The 14,416-nt window shown below is 38.8% G+C and overlaps 1 protein-coding gene and 1 pseudogene across 2 annotated transcripts; both read left to right on the forward strand.

The window, feature by feature from the left end:
* Positions 1-881: 881 nt before the first annotated feature.
* On the forward strand, positions 882-5,782 carry LOC111337799 (carbonic anhydrase-like; annotated as a pseudogene). Its single transcript, XR_016002460.1, has 7 exons — positions 882-942; positions 1,045-1,080; positions 1,214-1,624; positions 2,329-2,420; positions 2,954-3,015; positions 3,351-3,523; positions 4,329-5,782. The product of XR_016002460.1 is annotated as a carbonic anhydrase-like (transcript).
* A 261-nt stretch (positions 5,783-6,043) lies between these two features.
* On the forward strand, positions 6,044-14,213 carry LOC111337816 (lactadherin). Its single transcript, XM_088762476.1, has 7 exons — positions 6,044-6,590; positions 7,639-7,753; positions 9,234-9,562; positions 10,931-11,069; positions 11,528-11,865; positions 12,652-12,790; positions 13,616-14,213. The coding sequence occupies exons 1-7, from the start codon at positions 6,180-6,182 to the stop codon at positions 13,624-13,626; spliced, it is 1,482 nt and encodes a 493-aa protein (XP_088618602.1). The 5' UTR covers positions 6,044-6,179; the 3' UTR covers positions 13,627-14,213.
* Positions 14,214-14,416: the final 203 nt, after the last annotated feature.

Raw genomic sequence — 14,416 nt, forward strand, 5'->3', positions numbered from 1 at the left:
GTGTAACCCCCGCAAAGAAAGCAAAGCGCAATTTCCAGGAAAAGACATATTGCTCAGATTTGTAAAAAAAAGATATATATGTTCTCAGAGTTATCCAATATCCTGTCCACCTTGACAAAGATCAGACGGGGCCAGTTCTAAAATGTCTACTACAGTACGTAGTCTTTCAATGACTTATACTTTGGGTATGTCAAGTGCTTTCGATGTCACGCTTGAAAGTTGATACAAATTTCCAATTGGTCAAAAGGTAAGCTAAAGATGACAAAATTGGGATAAATCGATTCACGAAAATCACACTTAAAACTGAGGATCGAGACTGAAGAAGAGTTATTGTCACATCTCCAAGTAAATTTCGATAATGTTGGAACAAATAAGAAAAGACAATCTCAAACTCATGTTTTGAACTCCCTTGATTCACCCGTCGTCGCAGACCTATCGTCTTCGTCGAAATATCTGGGTTATCTCTCCGTTTTCCCAGGGAAGACAACGGCTCAAGTGAATAACACCCTCCCTGAGATTATTTTATGATCTCTTAACCCTTCTCACTTACAACGTTGCTTCATTAGTGAATGTAGTACTTTGTATGTGTCCCACGATTGCAAAGGGAGAGCGGGAAAGGGAAAATTAAGAAGGTGAATGCGGCTGTTCAGATTTGTCATTTGTTTAAAGCTACTACAACTACTAAGCAAGTGCTTTCAACAGTTTTGTCGAGAATCTAGGTTGCTTTTTTTTAGTTTTAGCTTACTTTATTTAGTGCATACTTCCTCTCAAAGTTAGCATTAAGAAGAGAAGTAAAGGAAAGTTTTGTACTTGGTTTGATAATCTTGCTTGTGTGTTGGAATAAAACTCAAAATTAAAGTGGTCTATTTCAGAGTTGCGCCATGTTCCTCTTACTGCTCTTTCTGTTGGTCATTGGTACAGAACTGGCTGGTCCACCAGAAGGTAATTATGAAGTTTTCCGTTTTCATTAAAGGTGATGTTGCCTTATCACCAACATCTGTCTATGTTCAGTTACGCTAAGCTATCGTCGTTTTGTACTTTCAGGTCCCCAATGGGGGAATGGAAAGTCCACAAGTCTCAGTAAGTATGTTTGGAAGGAATATGCATAAAATTCATGAGTTTGAACTCGCGCAGTACGATTTAAAAATTTCCAGTATATGCTCCGTGGATTAGTTGAAAATATAAAGAGCTGTTTCATTCCTTTCTTTCCCAGTGCCAGGCCCTTCTGATTTGTACAAGGTCGCTCCCCACTGCGCAGGTACAGCCTGGTCCCTCATCGCTCCCCAGTGCCCAGCTACAGCCCGGTCCCCCATCGCTCCCCAGTGCGCAGGTACAGCCCGGTCCCCCATCGATCTCAACCGTTATTCTTTGAAAAGCTAGCAACATATGGGAGGAAAATCTAACGATCGATTTTGATAATGAGAGTGGTCTTGTAGCAGGGTCATTCACCAATAATGGCCACTCCCCCACCCTAGCAATTGAAAAATCCCTCGGATCTGCCACCCTCAGTGGGGGTCCAGTGAGGGATACTTTGTACCAACTACAGCAACTTCACTTCCACTTTGGATGTTCATCATTCCAAGGCTCAGAACACACAGTGTCTGGAAGTTCGTATCCTGTTGAGGTATTCTTCGTGTGTTTGCTGTTTATTTGTTAGTTTACAAATTAAAGCCGGGTTTTTAAAGATATATTTAATATGTATATCATCCATGTATGTTATTGTTCTCATTTTAATTTTCTGCTTCGAAAATGGCCACATCGCTGCAGCGAGAACCTCTCATTAACGACATCTCTATTTAAGCCACAGTTTTCCCAATTCCACTGTTTATCCCCAAACTATTGGTATTTCTCAAAATATTCCTCATAATCCATCCACCATTTTAAAAAGGGAGAGCTTTGTACCGACCTGACTTGTTCAAATAGTCTTGTAAATCAACAATCAAGAATTAGCGGTGGTTCATATGGACATATAGTAATTTTTGTGCCTCACTAAAACAGAGATTGTTGTCAATCTGTCCACGAATCATAGCAGGGCTCCCAAGCGCGCTTTGCGCGCGTGGAGCAGAGCCCCACACCTATGAAATATGGTCAACCTCTTTTCGTTTGGTTGTCACGTGACTGACCGAGCGTACGTGCGTACGTACGTGCCTTCAGATTGCACGGGTAGGTAGGGAATACTATCAAAACGAAGGGAGGTGTGTCTCAGACAAGTCTTGGCAAATGCACGTCTTTTATGATATCATTAATATTACGAACTTGGGAGCTCCGCTTTTAGGTTTGGCAAAATCTATATATTAACGTATATGATTTTAACATGATTATTTTCAGGTACATTTTGTGTTTTATAACACAATTTATACAGATTTTGCAAGGGTTGCGGACAAGGCTGATGGACTCACCGTTGTTGGTGCATTTTTAAGGTACAGTTTTGGCTTACCCAAGAGATCCTAGTCTCCATGCTTATGAGTTAGAAAGTATTTGTTTTGTTTGTTGGTGACGCATTGACCTGTTAATTGTAAAGAAACCTTTTCTCTATCAAAAAGAGACGAAGGCTTTATTTCAGCATTTTTTCAGAAGCATTAGGTATATATGGCACCTAGTCAGAATGAAGAGAAATATCACTTGGAACAAATCAGAACTCAAGGGTAAGATATGTAAATGTTATTGTTCTGAAAAGCGGGAAAACGTAAAAGGCCAGGTCGTGATTGGTCTCAGTAATTGTTTCTGATTGGCTAAGGAGATTGCGTGAGTTCTTTCACGGACCAATCACAAAACTTAAACCAGCAAAACAAACGCTATGCCAATTTACTATCGACACACAAGCGAAAATTTCTCGCAAACTGTTAGAGCCGCATCATATGATTTGGTACGTAACTAACAACACAAAGAATCAAACAAACCACATCATTCTACTTACAATATGTAAATGTATGTTACTTTGATTTTAGCTTAGTTCGAAGCCGAATGGAGTTCTGGGAAGACTGCGAATCAAATTTGAAATGATCGTCGCTGAAGGTATCTCATAAAATTCCCCATATAATGAAATCGCCAGGGATTGATTAATAATTACGCAAGTCAGATGATCGCACTCTCAAATTTTAAGCTTTTAAAGAAGAGTAAAACGTTCTTGAATTCCTATAGCTACAAATTCCTAAAGATATCACTCCTACTTTGTCTTTTACAATTATTTCATTAAGTGATAAATTCTTAATAATGACACGATTTTTTTCCAAACCATTGTAAAATCTTCGAGCAATGGGCAAAAAAACGCCGATCATCAGAAAATGTGTAAACAGTTCATGGGGTTTCTTTTACTTATTTACCTGTTGCTACCTACCTTGTCATTACAGGGAAAAGTGTCCCAGTGATAGAAGCAGACGAAATATTTTTAAAGGATCTTGTACCCGCTTTAAACAATGGCTCGCCATACTACACTTACCAAGGATCCCTTACCACCCCTCCCTGCTTCCAATCTGTGCTATGGATTGTGCTGACAGAAACTGCACCATTCAATTCAACCCAGGTCAGTAGGGGAAATATTACTGTAACTGCTGTAGTGCGCACACTCAACAATAAAAAAGTAAAAATAGAGTTGATTCAAAGACAATGAAGAAAATAAGTTTAAATTTCGCTGTAATAAATAACAGCTATTTACAGAAATGCATGAGGTGGGTCAGGGGTGGTTAGTTACCGAACCACGACTGAAAAACGAGGCTGATATCCACCGCTAGCCACCGACACTGAAGTGAATGGTTATTTCAGTAGTTACTGGAAAAATGAGATAATCTAGCATAAAAACATGATTTAACCATTTTTTCCCACAAAGGTTACAACATTTTCGGGGGCAGATCCCATGCGAATTATCTGGTGGTAAATACACCGAATCGAAAAATGGCGTCCAGTTTTAATTGCTATTCTTCTGGACTCAATAGCCTCTCACATATATGACAATCCTTTAGTGTTTAAGCATGAGGACGAGGCTAGTCAGTCCAGAACAATGGCAATTCAAATTGGACGCCATACTCTGATTCGATGTATGGTAAAGAATATTCGGGGTTTGAGTAGCCAAACAGAGCGCTCTTTCAATGTTATCCACTTATTAAAGAATAATATTGACTAGCCGGGCCAAGCTTTATTAGGGATTGTTTCAACAGAAGAGAACTTGACTTAACCCAATAGCGTAATATGGGATATCAATTACCATGCGGAGGAGGTCTTAATGAGGAGTTTTGCATTTCTCCTGACTTGGACATCTCTTACCCCAACACCATAAACCGGGCCACAGCAACACGCTGTGAACCGTTTTTGTTTTTGTTTTTTCATTTCAGCTTATTGCGTTTAATCGGCTCCTGTCTCCAACTGGTTACAGTGATAGGAAGATGTGCAACAACTTCAGACCAGTACAACCAAGGTGTTGCCGAGACTTCAACTCAACATCATTTGTGTTTTTTTACCATAATTCATTCCAAAAGTTCTGCCAGTTTTACGAAGCCAGAATTCCTAACGACTCAAAAACCATGTGCTCTCATCCGAGTCACAAAGTTTCTTACTTAGTACTTCATATAATATCAACATAAATGTCCAATCCGTTTTAAGGGACCTAAAGCAGTCAGGACGGCAACGCCACTGAAGACATCGATTAAAAAGCGAGTTTCTACTTTTAGTTAGAATTTCGAAAATGGCTACATGTGTTTACCTTCTCATAAGGCGCCAGACCTCAAACTCAACCTAACGCATAAAAGTAGCGTTGAGTTCCAAATGTAAATTGAAATAATTCGCCGCCGCGGTTTCGCTTCGCAGACGACGCAAATTTTGATGATTTCACGTTGTTGTTTTGCAGAGGACGGCTAAGAAATATACAAAGTTTTAAAACGCAAGTGATGGGCTATTGTTCTGTCAATTAGATCTATTGTTTTTCCACGTTCTCGCTGCCGTAGCCGTCGTGGATTGCTTAAAGTCCCTAGTAGTTCTGCTGCGGTAACACAAGAAGTGGGGGAGACGTGTTCGTGATTTATTAAAGAATGGAAAATACTCATAGCAGCTTTTAACCACAACAGTCGAGTGACACAAGCACGCGTTTTTTTTTTCTCCTTTTTTTATTTGTATCGTTTTGAAATACCGAGGTTAAAATCATGATCCGATTTTCTTTTTCTGTTGACTGGGCCGTGGAAAAGAAAGAAGAGGAGGGGGGGGGGGGGAATACGCAATGATAGATATTTCAAGATGTCAAGACGTTTATGGGCTGGAGAGATCCAAAATAAATTAAAAATTGATGCTGATACGCTATTCTGTAACAACTTTACGGGTCGCTGCGTCAAATTCAAGAGAGAACGCTATTTAATTGAGGGAAAAAGGAAAAACCAATATTTTTACAACGCTTGTTGAAGAAAAATTGTCACAGAGGCCAACAGGCCTGCGAATTTTAGGCAAACAGAAAAAAAATCCAAGATACCTTGAGTAACCAAATGGCGATTGTTTTAAGCTTGGTATCCGATTGGCTGTTTTCTAGAGCAATCAAAAGACGAACAAACACAAAACCAATCAAATCATCTTCTCTTAATTGAAAAATCCTCCACGTAGGAGGATTTTTAGACTTTTAAGATTCGACATGATATTTCTTGGCAGCATAAGATTTCCTGAATATTAGAACTCCCATGAGTTTTACTGAGGAAAAAAAAGTCGAGCAACAAACCAACATTTCAGCGTGCTTGTCTCTTTCATCTGTGACGTCACTTAAAAAAAGCGATTATTGAATCACCCGCAGACGTTGATTGACTCAGCTTGACATTACCATGATATTGCTATGAACAAAACAAACCGACAAAAAGATGCCTTAGCGACCATGCTTCGAAGCTTCGTTCATGTAACATGATCCTTCAAAGAGAGATGAATATACAGCATAAAAAATGAACAACATCTTGTTTTAGCGGTGAAAAACTGTTCACAGGAGTTTTAATGACTACTTTCAATTGTTGGCACCAAGTTATTAATTATACGTCTTGCCTCTGACACACCTGCTTTTCAACTGCTGATGTGCGTGAATAATTTATATATCACCAAAGGCTACAATCAGTTGCATCTATTTGCAGTTTTCGGTCAATTTTGCACAAAATCTACGTCTAACACAGCAAGAAAACGACATTTAAGCAAAGGTAGTTATGTTTTAAAGCGAGCAGAAGATGCTGTGTCTTGCAAAAATGTTGAAGTTCACAAATGTGGGTGAAATGCGTCGCATTGATTTGTTATTTATAGTCATGTTGGTGCAAAATCTTCGCTCAACACAGCAAAATCAGGATATAACCCAAGGTAATCATGCTATAAAGAGAACAGATAATGGTGTGTTCTTCGCAAATTTTAAGGTTCACAAGTTTCACTATCTGCAATTATCTTCACGAGCCTTTTCCCATGAAGTACTTCAAGCCGACGAATGCGCATTTTCTTGTGTTTCTCAACAAACCTGTTACTCGTTGAACATTGGGTTGTCTCCAAATCAGAATGGCAAATTTTTATGCGAACTTTTAAGTGGAGACATGTATAGAAGCCCAAAGAATTTGACGTCTTCGCAGCAGTTTGACCATTACAGCATTGAGGTAAACAATTTATCTTGTAAAGGTTTAAAATAGGTATATATTATGAAACTCAACCTCTCGCAAGTTTTAAAAAATTTGTGTTTGGTCCGTTTTATTAGTATTTTTTATACTTGTTGCATAAGGCAAAAATACGAGTAAAATAAATTCTAAACCTGAGTTAACAGCGTATTTACTCAAGGTGGCCCAGGATCTGTTTCTTATCTAAATATTAAAGAGATAAAAAATTTCTTTGACAGATTTTCAAATGAGAAAAATAATATTGGAATTGCAACACAATGATGAATTTCTTTGAAGATAGCTTGAGTCAAATTAATCAATTTAGTTTTGTTGCTTGGAAACCATCGTCAGACCAATTCAATCTTTCAGATGAGTTTGAGTTGAAACGGTAATTAAGATTTCAGATCATATTTGAAATTATATTTAGACCACGTTATAACACATATGTTGTGGTTCAATTTTAGACTTGGTTCAAATTTTATTTTCCTTTGTTCTCGGTCATGCTAATGTATGATGATGAAATTCAAACAAAGGAAAATAAAATTTGAACCAAGGATAAAATTGAGCTACAACATATACGTTCAAGTATAAGATTGCACGAACGTGCAGCGTTTTTCCTATCTCAGTACGGGTGCAGGGAAAAAACGAAATGAGTTGAAAAAAACTACTCTCATTTTTGGGTTTTCTTACGAAAAACTTGACTAAAAAAATTCCTATTTTATTTTTTCTCGATCGTTAGCTATCCTTATCCCCCTTTGGCTCGCAATTACTTCTTTAGAATGTTATTTCATGCTCCGTTATTTTCTCAATAATTAATTCAATTTGTTCAGGAAAATCCTGATTTACATTCGACGCACTATTGTTTTCAACTTTAATTTCGTGCCAGACCTCGTCGGTTGATCCCTGAGTTTGAAAACAATTTGACTTTCTTCAAGAAGCCGGAACGCCGGTGGAAATACAGGTCATGCTGAACCTTATTTTAATTAATCTGTTGTTTTAATCCATAATTAGAAAGATTTTGAGTTTACCCTTGCTTTTCTTTCGATTGCAGTCGCCCTGCTCGAATGATCCATGCAAAAATAACAGAACTTGTATCCCCAATTACAAAGAAAATACTTATAGTTGTATTTGCACCCCTGGCTATCGGGGTCGTTATTGCAGCAAAGGTGAGCATAAAAACATAGATAGATGGGTAAATAATAATAATGGTAATAATAGAAAAATAATTATAATAATAATAGTAATAAAAAATTTTTAATAATAATTTTATTCACTCTAATCATCAAAAATATTTACAAACAAATTAAGATAAAATCTTTAAAAATCGAAAAATACATGAAAATGTCCACTAACAAAAGATCTAAAAAAACCAAATGGTGCATGTTTCGTTTACTAGTTGAACTTTAAAGAACGAGGGAAAAAATCATAATATTAATAATGATAATAGTTCTAATTCCTGTTTTTTAAAAACGGTAAAAGGAAAACGCTATGTTAAAGTTATAAGTTTTACAGGCAGGTCCAATTCAGCTAAGACTGGTTTAAATGGCGCCCTGTGTACTAACCCACCCATCGCACCCCAGGGGAGGACATCCATCACACAGTAATCTAGTACGTGGGAAATTAACGTCTCCAACCCCTAACCCTGCAGGAGACGGGACCTCCATTTATTCGTCCCTATCCGAGAAGACTGGAATATCTAACCTTTTCTTGATGTTATTAGAAAGGCAGCAAATTCTTCTCAATTATTTTAAGACCTTGAGTGTTGGTCCGGCCGGGGCTCGAGCCCTCGACCTCCCGCACAAGTCTAGCGCTCTATCCATTGAGCTAACTTAAAAAAATCAAAGGATTTCAATAAACCATATTGTAAAGTAGACAAAGAAATTAGTATTTTAATACACCTTTCAAGAAAGGAAACATGATAATGTGGCATTCACCCTCTTGTTTTCGTTCGAAACATGATTTAACCAAATTTCTACATTCAATGAAGACCTTGAGTTTTTCTCAATCTTTGAAGAGTGTAAAAGATTCTGCAATAACAGCAAAAACTAGTCTTGTAAATACATAAATACATACATGCACTTTTAGGTCAAATTATAATTAAAAAAAAAACTGTTATGAAACTAATCTAATCGTTTCCTATGTCCAGTTGGATCTGATGTCGTATGTAAACGGGCAAGAGTTCACCGTTTTGTTGTCTGAGTAAATGGAACTTTCTTTCAAAACACCAGAGAGTCAGAACCTTCCTTGATGGTCGAAAAAATTTCAGTTAAAAACAAAACTGGTCCTGGCCTTCAGCAACGAGAACGAGAGTGGCCTTAATCAGCTCAAATACTTCAAATGGCCACCCTGAGAAACACAGTCACATAGAAAGTAAATAATGAAACTTTTGTTTCTAAGGTTCGCCCTGATACAAACAAGGAAGTAAGGGCGATATTCCCTGCGAATATAGGCTCGCGTAATTTCGTTTAACAAAAACCAGCTCGTTTACGTTTTAGTGCTAATATTACATGTTAGTTCTGTTATTTTTTCGCTACGCAATTAAATTTTGTGAGAGAATTAGGCATCCTGCCCGAAGCCATTTTCATGCTTAATTAAACGAATTCAAACTGTTTTCACCGTGTAATTTCTATTCACTTTCCTTATTAGTCTGTTCAGCGCCTTTGGGAATGGAAGACTACCGAATTACATCTGCGCAGATCTCGGCTTCGTCCCAGTATGACGGGAATCATGCTCCAAACCAAGGGAGACTGCACTTCAAAGAAATCTCCGGGTCGCATGCTGGCAGTTGGGTCGCGGGCAGGAATAACGTGAATCAGTGGTTTCAAGTTGATCTAAGAATTGAGACAACCGTTACATTTCTAGCAACACAAGGACGAAATATGTATGAACAGTGGGTAACCAAGTATAAGCTGCAGTACAGTAATAATGGAAGCACCTTCCAGGTGTTTAAGCAAGACGGGGAGAGCTCCGACAAGGTTAGACCGCTAGCGTTTGAGCGAAAAAGAGCGACATTGTTTATGTTCTTGTTGGCGTAGCTAACTAAAACGAACGGAAGTACTTTGTCTCGGCTGAGTTTTATTTGCTAAAAAATCATGAACGATTCACCAATTCTGCCATGTTTTGACCAAGGAAAAGCCGTTTATCTGAATAGAGGTGTAAACTAACAATAGACAATATGGTCAATCTCAATCAATTTCTAGAGGATAGCATTAGTCAGTCAGCGAGAGGGGAAATGCTCCAAAAAGGAATTAGCTTTAGAAGTCAACTAGCTCATTTTCGAATTGCCCTTGGCCTCATTTTCAAAACGAGGCCTGGTGCTCAACCATTCTTGTGAAAATGAGTTTAATTTGCATGTGAATGAAAACTTATTATCATATGAAAGGATAAGCACCAGGACTCGTTTTGAAAATGAGGCCAAGGATAATTCGGAAATGGGCTATTGTTAGGCCTAGCCACAAGTTGCCGATGAATCCCAAAAAAGTTGCCGATAAAAGTGCCTAAAAGTTGCCAAAAAGTTGCTATTTTTTTCAAAAAGTTGCCGAAAAGTTGCTGAATTTCCAAAAAGTTTCCGAAAAGTTGCCAAAATTGTTTTGCTTTTCGTACCTTTTTGGGTGTTCAAGATTAAAAATTCGCACACTGCTTCTTATCAAAACTTTATTTGTCAAACTCCAATGATAATATCAGAGGTTCTTTCCATTTCACTTGATCAACAAATAGTCACTGTAATAGTCCGCCATCTTGAAAAACGTGCAACGTGATACCGTTGACCTCGTGATAAGGCATCCCAAAAATCAACCAATGGGGGGGCTAATTATTGTATTTTAGAATAAATTGAATAAATGTCTATCGAAAACTGACCAAGGTGGCTCAAAACGTGAAGAAAGTGGCCTCAAAGAACCTCAAAAAGCCTAAAGATGCCGAAAATTCTAAAAGTTGCCAAAATTCTAAAAAGTTGCTCAAAATCTCAAAAGTTGCCGAAAGTTAACGAGCAACTTGTGGCTAAGCCTAGCTATTATGATAACCTCTCCTGGAGAGAATAGGATGGGGGACCAAACACCTCCGATCATTTAGCGAAATCAATGCGGAGACTAGTGAACAGACAAGACGTGCACCTTTTCCTTGGACGGGATCAAAGTGTTTTGTGGGCTCGTGATGTTCGCCATGGCTTTACAGTTCGAGTTTTTCAATCAAAAGTTAAACCGTTTTTTTTCCTAGTAATATTTATGATTGAGTTATTTCTTTATCAAAGCTAACAGGCATATTCGAAACACAAAATAACTTTAAGATAGAATAGAATAGAAACTCTTTTCAGAATTCTTCACCATTGTATTTCCAATCATTAGGTTTTTGTTGGAAACAGTGACCGAGATACAGTTGTGAAAAACCCTGTTATCTCACCCATCAAAGCTCGATATCTCCGGTTGATACCCACAGAATGGCACAACCACATCTCCACGAGGATTGAATTGTACGGCTGTTTGGGTAGGCCAGCTTTCTGTGTTCATTTGCAATTTATAGACGCATTTTCAATTGCAAGCTAGTACTGAAATGGGCTGTTCGCGGGTAGGCCGAATATAGAGTTGGCGGCCATGTCACTAAAGGGGAACGAAAGGGCGATAGCTTGTCGAGACTAACCAGTGTGTGTATCTCTGTCGAAAGGCGCCGGAAATAGGCTGAGGTCTGCTTCAAGAATCATGGCCACATGCTGTGTCTAGCAGTGGGTCACCAGATTTCTGTGCTGTGTAATTTCTGCTTTCCAGCGCTTTGCTGCATTCTTGCCAATGTGTGTAGCAAAAAGCTTCCTGCGCCTGATTTCTAATTCCCAAATGGCCACCGCGCGGTTTCTCTATTTCCCTGAAAGAAAAAAGAAATGAAAAGCAAAGAAAAGTAACCACAATTCCCAATGAGCTTACTTACGTGTTACCTTCTTAACCCTCCAGAAAACATGCGAGCTCTTGGCATTGAAAGTGGTACCATCACTGATTCACAACTTACCGCTTCTTCGATTTGGAATGTTTACCACAGCCCTGCGCGTGCACGCCTCCATACAAAGAACCTGGGACTTTCGAAAGGGATTGGTGCCTGGTCATCTTTGACGAATGATTTGAACCAATGGCTACAGGTTGACCTTCGTAAAATCACCAGTGTGACCTACATTGCAACACAAGGGAGGAATGGTTATTCGACACCACAGTGGGTGAAGAAATATAAGCTACAATTCAGCAATGATGGAGTATCATTTCTGTTTTATCAGAGACAAGGAGATTCCTCTGACGTGGTAAGTTTTCATATTGACACACAAGTTTTAGCGAAGTTATTCGAAGCATTCACTGATTCAAGGGTTCAGGAGACACGGGTTCAGAATTTTGGCAATCCCTTGCTGTGGAGCAAAGAGAGAGAGAAAGAGGCGTGAGGAGAGAAGGTTGGGACGAGACAGATAGCTAACTTGGTGTTTCTCGAAGCAGCCCATTCGCCTTGAGACATCGACTAAGCGGTGTTACCCCACGCTAACAAGACTACCGTGAAAACTCTAACAGAAGTAAACTGCCTAAGGTTTCAAATATTGCACACCTGTGGGATGCGGCTTTGGTGACAAAATGATTGTAAAGAAATTAAAAAATGGACATGTTAAAGCCGCAGAAAACGCATTAAAATGTCATTGACAAAGGCTGGAACGCCAGGTGTGCTCTACCAAAAAGGAATTGATGCAATAATTAGCCCACCAAGTTAGCCACCATGCCGATGATTGAGGACAGCTGTTTCACTCGTATTAAGCCTCATCAGCACGGCAAAGCTGACAGGATGGCTTAAGGTTCCCACGGACTGAAAAAGATGTAGAGAAGACCTAAGGTCGTTGCAATTATCGCAATAAGCTTCAGAGGGCATCTTTTGTCATATCCTGGTCTTTACTCTTCGTCTTAACTCAAACCTCTCTTTGTCCTTGCTTTCAAACAATGCAGTGAGTTATCAGTTGAGTAATGAGTCCATTAATAAGCTCATTGTTAAGTATATTTCTTTTGAGATCATGTTTTTTTTTTCCTATGAAACTGTGTTGACACGTAAGGTTTTTGAGGGCAATATCGACCGAGATACCGTTGTCTATCATCTATTGGATCCACCAATCACAGCGCGATTCTTACGGGTAAAACCAACTGAATGGCAAAGCCACATTTCCATGAGGCTGGAGTTATATACTTCCCCAGGTATGTCATACTGTATAATTACTTCCTTTGCATTATCTATTCGATTATTCGTGATATCTTTAAAAGACGTTTCATCATCAATGTGATTTGCCAGGTTTAGCTTGATCTGCGGCCGAAAAAATTTGGTTTAGAGAAAAGATTGCGAAACAAAAGAGAGAGAGATTGGCATCGGTACCTCCCCTCCCTTCCCTTCCACCACCCCGCCCATATCATTTTTTTCTTTGCAACCATTCTACCAAAGTAGCGCCGTGTTAGCAAATGAAAACGCTCTCCCCTCAAAAAAATAACTGTTTGCTTTTGCTTTATGATTAAAAGCAACAACTTTATATATAATTTTCACACAACTTTACAGTTCTGTTGATTAATTGTAGAGCATCGAGGCGCAAAAACCGAAGGTTCGTGCATGTATCACGTGAAGGCGAACATTTTTTTTAAAACATATTTTTTAAAACATTTTTAAGGCAAGGTCTTGGTTCCATCACGACCAAAAATGCCTAGTGATAAAAGCTATCATCCAAACAGCATTGTCACGTCACCAAGGTGCTTGTGGGTAATTAAGACGAGGCAATCTGATAGGTTGACCTAAGTGTCTTGAAGAGATATAAGTTGGCGCAGTCCATCTTGAAATCGTCCAAATTAAGAGCACCTCTTGATAAGTCAGACTTCCGCGCATGCCTGAATGGCCTCTCGTCTGGGATTGGAACAAAGAGCAATGGCCAACTCAATAAAGCGGTCGGAATGCAGGCGCGCGTAACGTCTTTAATCTTTAAGATGTGTGAACGAAGTTGCAATTCTAAATTAAACCTGCACTTTTCATCTCTTCAGAAGAAACCTGACTCTCGGGCTCTGTGATTCAACGCTTGGTGCTGCAACGATATTTCAAGAGGAAGCGCCGAGTCAAATCTTCTGTAACTGTTCATCAAGAATTTAATGATCGCACGAACGCCCTCTCCTTTAAAGGCGGCTGGATGTTCAACAACTAGCGGTACTTTTCAGAGATTTCGATTCAAATTGAGGCACAGCGCTCGCTCTGCTGGCAGGTGAATACAGCATTTGTAGTCACTACAACAAATCTTTCCGGGACAATGTTCGGTTGACTGATTCAGCAGAAAAAGTTGTCTACTCTTTAAAAGATCATTACAAGCGTGCTGACCTATCCTTAATACGGTTATATATCATTTATTACAAAATGACAGTATAAAGCAAAACATGAAATAAAAAGCCGGTTGCGATGAGGTCAGTACATGTAGGAAAACAATGATACAAGGACTCTTTAAATGGGTTAATAACAGTTAATCAAGTAGTCTTCCAAAGAAGGCCAAATTGTATTTATTGACCCATACGAATCAGAACATCTCTGGCGTTAAACTTACTTTAGATAAGTCTATACAAGCAATGATTGAAATAAAAAATTACTGTACAATTTCTTGCCCAAAATATATATCCTTGAGCTAATACATACACAGTCATATACTAACATGGGAAGCTAGCCCCGAGGCTTCGATCTAATACAAAGTTTTCTGAATCGAACTGTGTCGGCTAAAAGGCAAGCACAATCGCGAGGAAGTCTCGTGAGTGATTGTAAAAGACAATAAGGAAAGACAAAGAGAGGCAAAAACAAAAAAA

This window comes from Stylophora pistillata, chromosome 6 (genome assembly GCF_964205215.1).
Source record: "Stylophora pistillata chromosome 6, jaStyPist1.2, whole genome shotgun sequence".
NCBI classification, from domain to species: Eukaryota; Metazoa; Cnidaria; class Anthozoa; order Scleractinia; family Pocilloporidae; genus Stylophora; species Stylophora pistillata.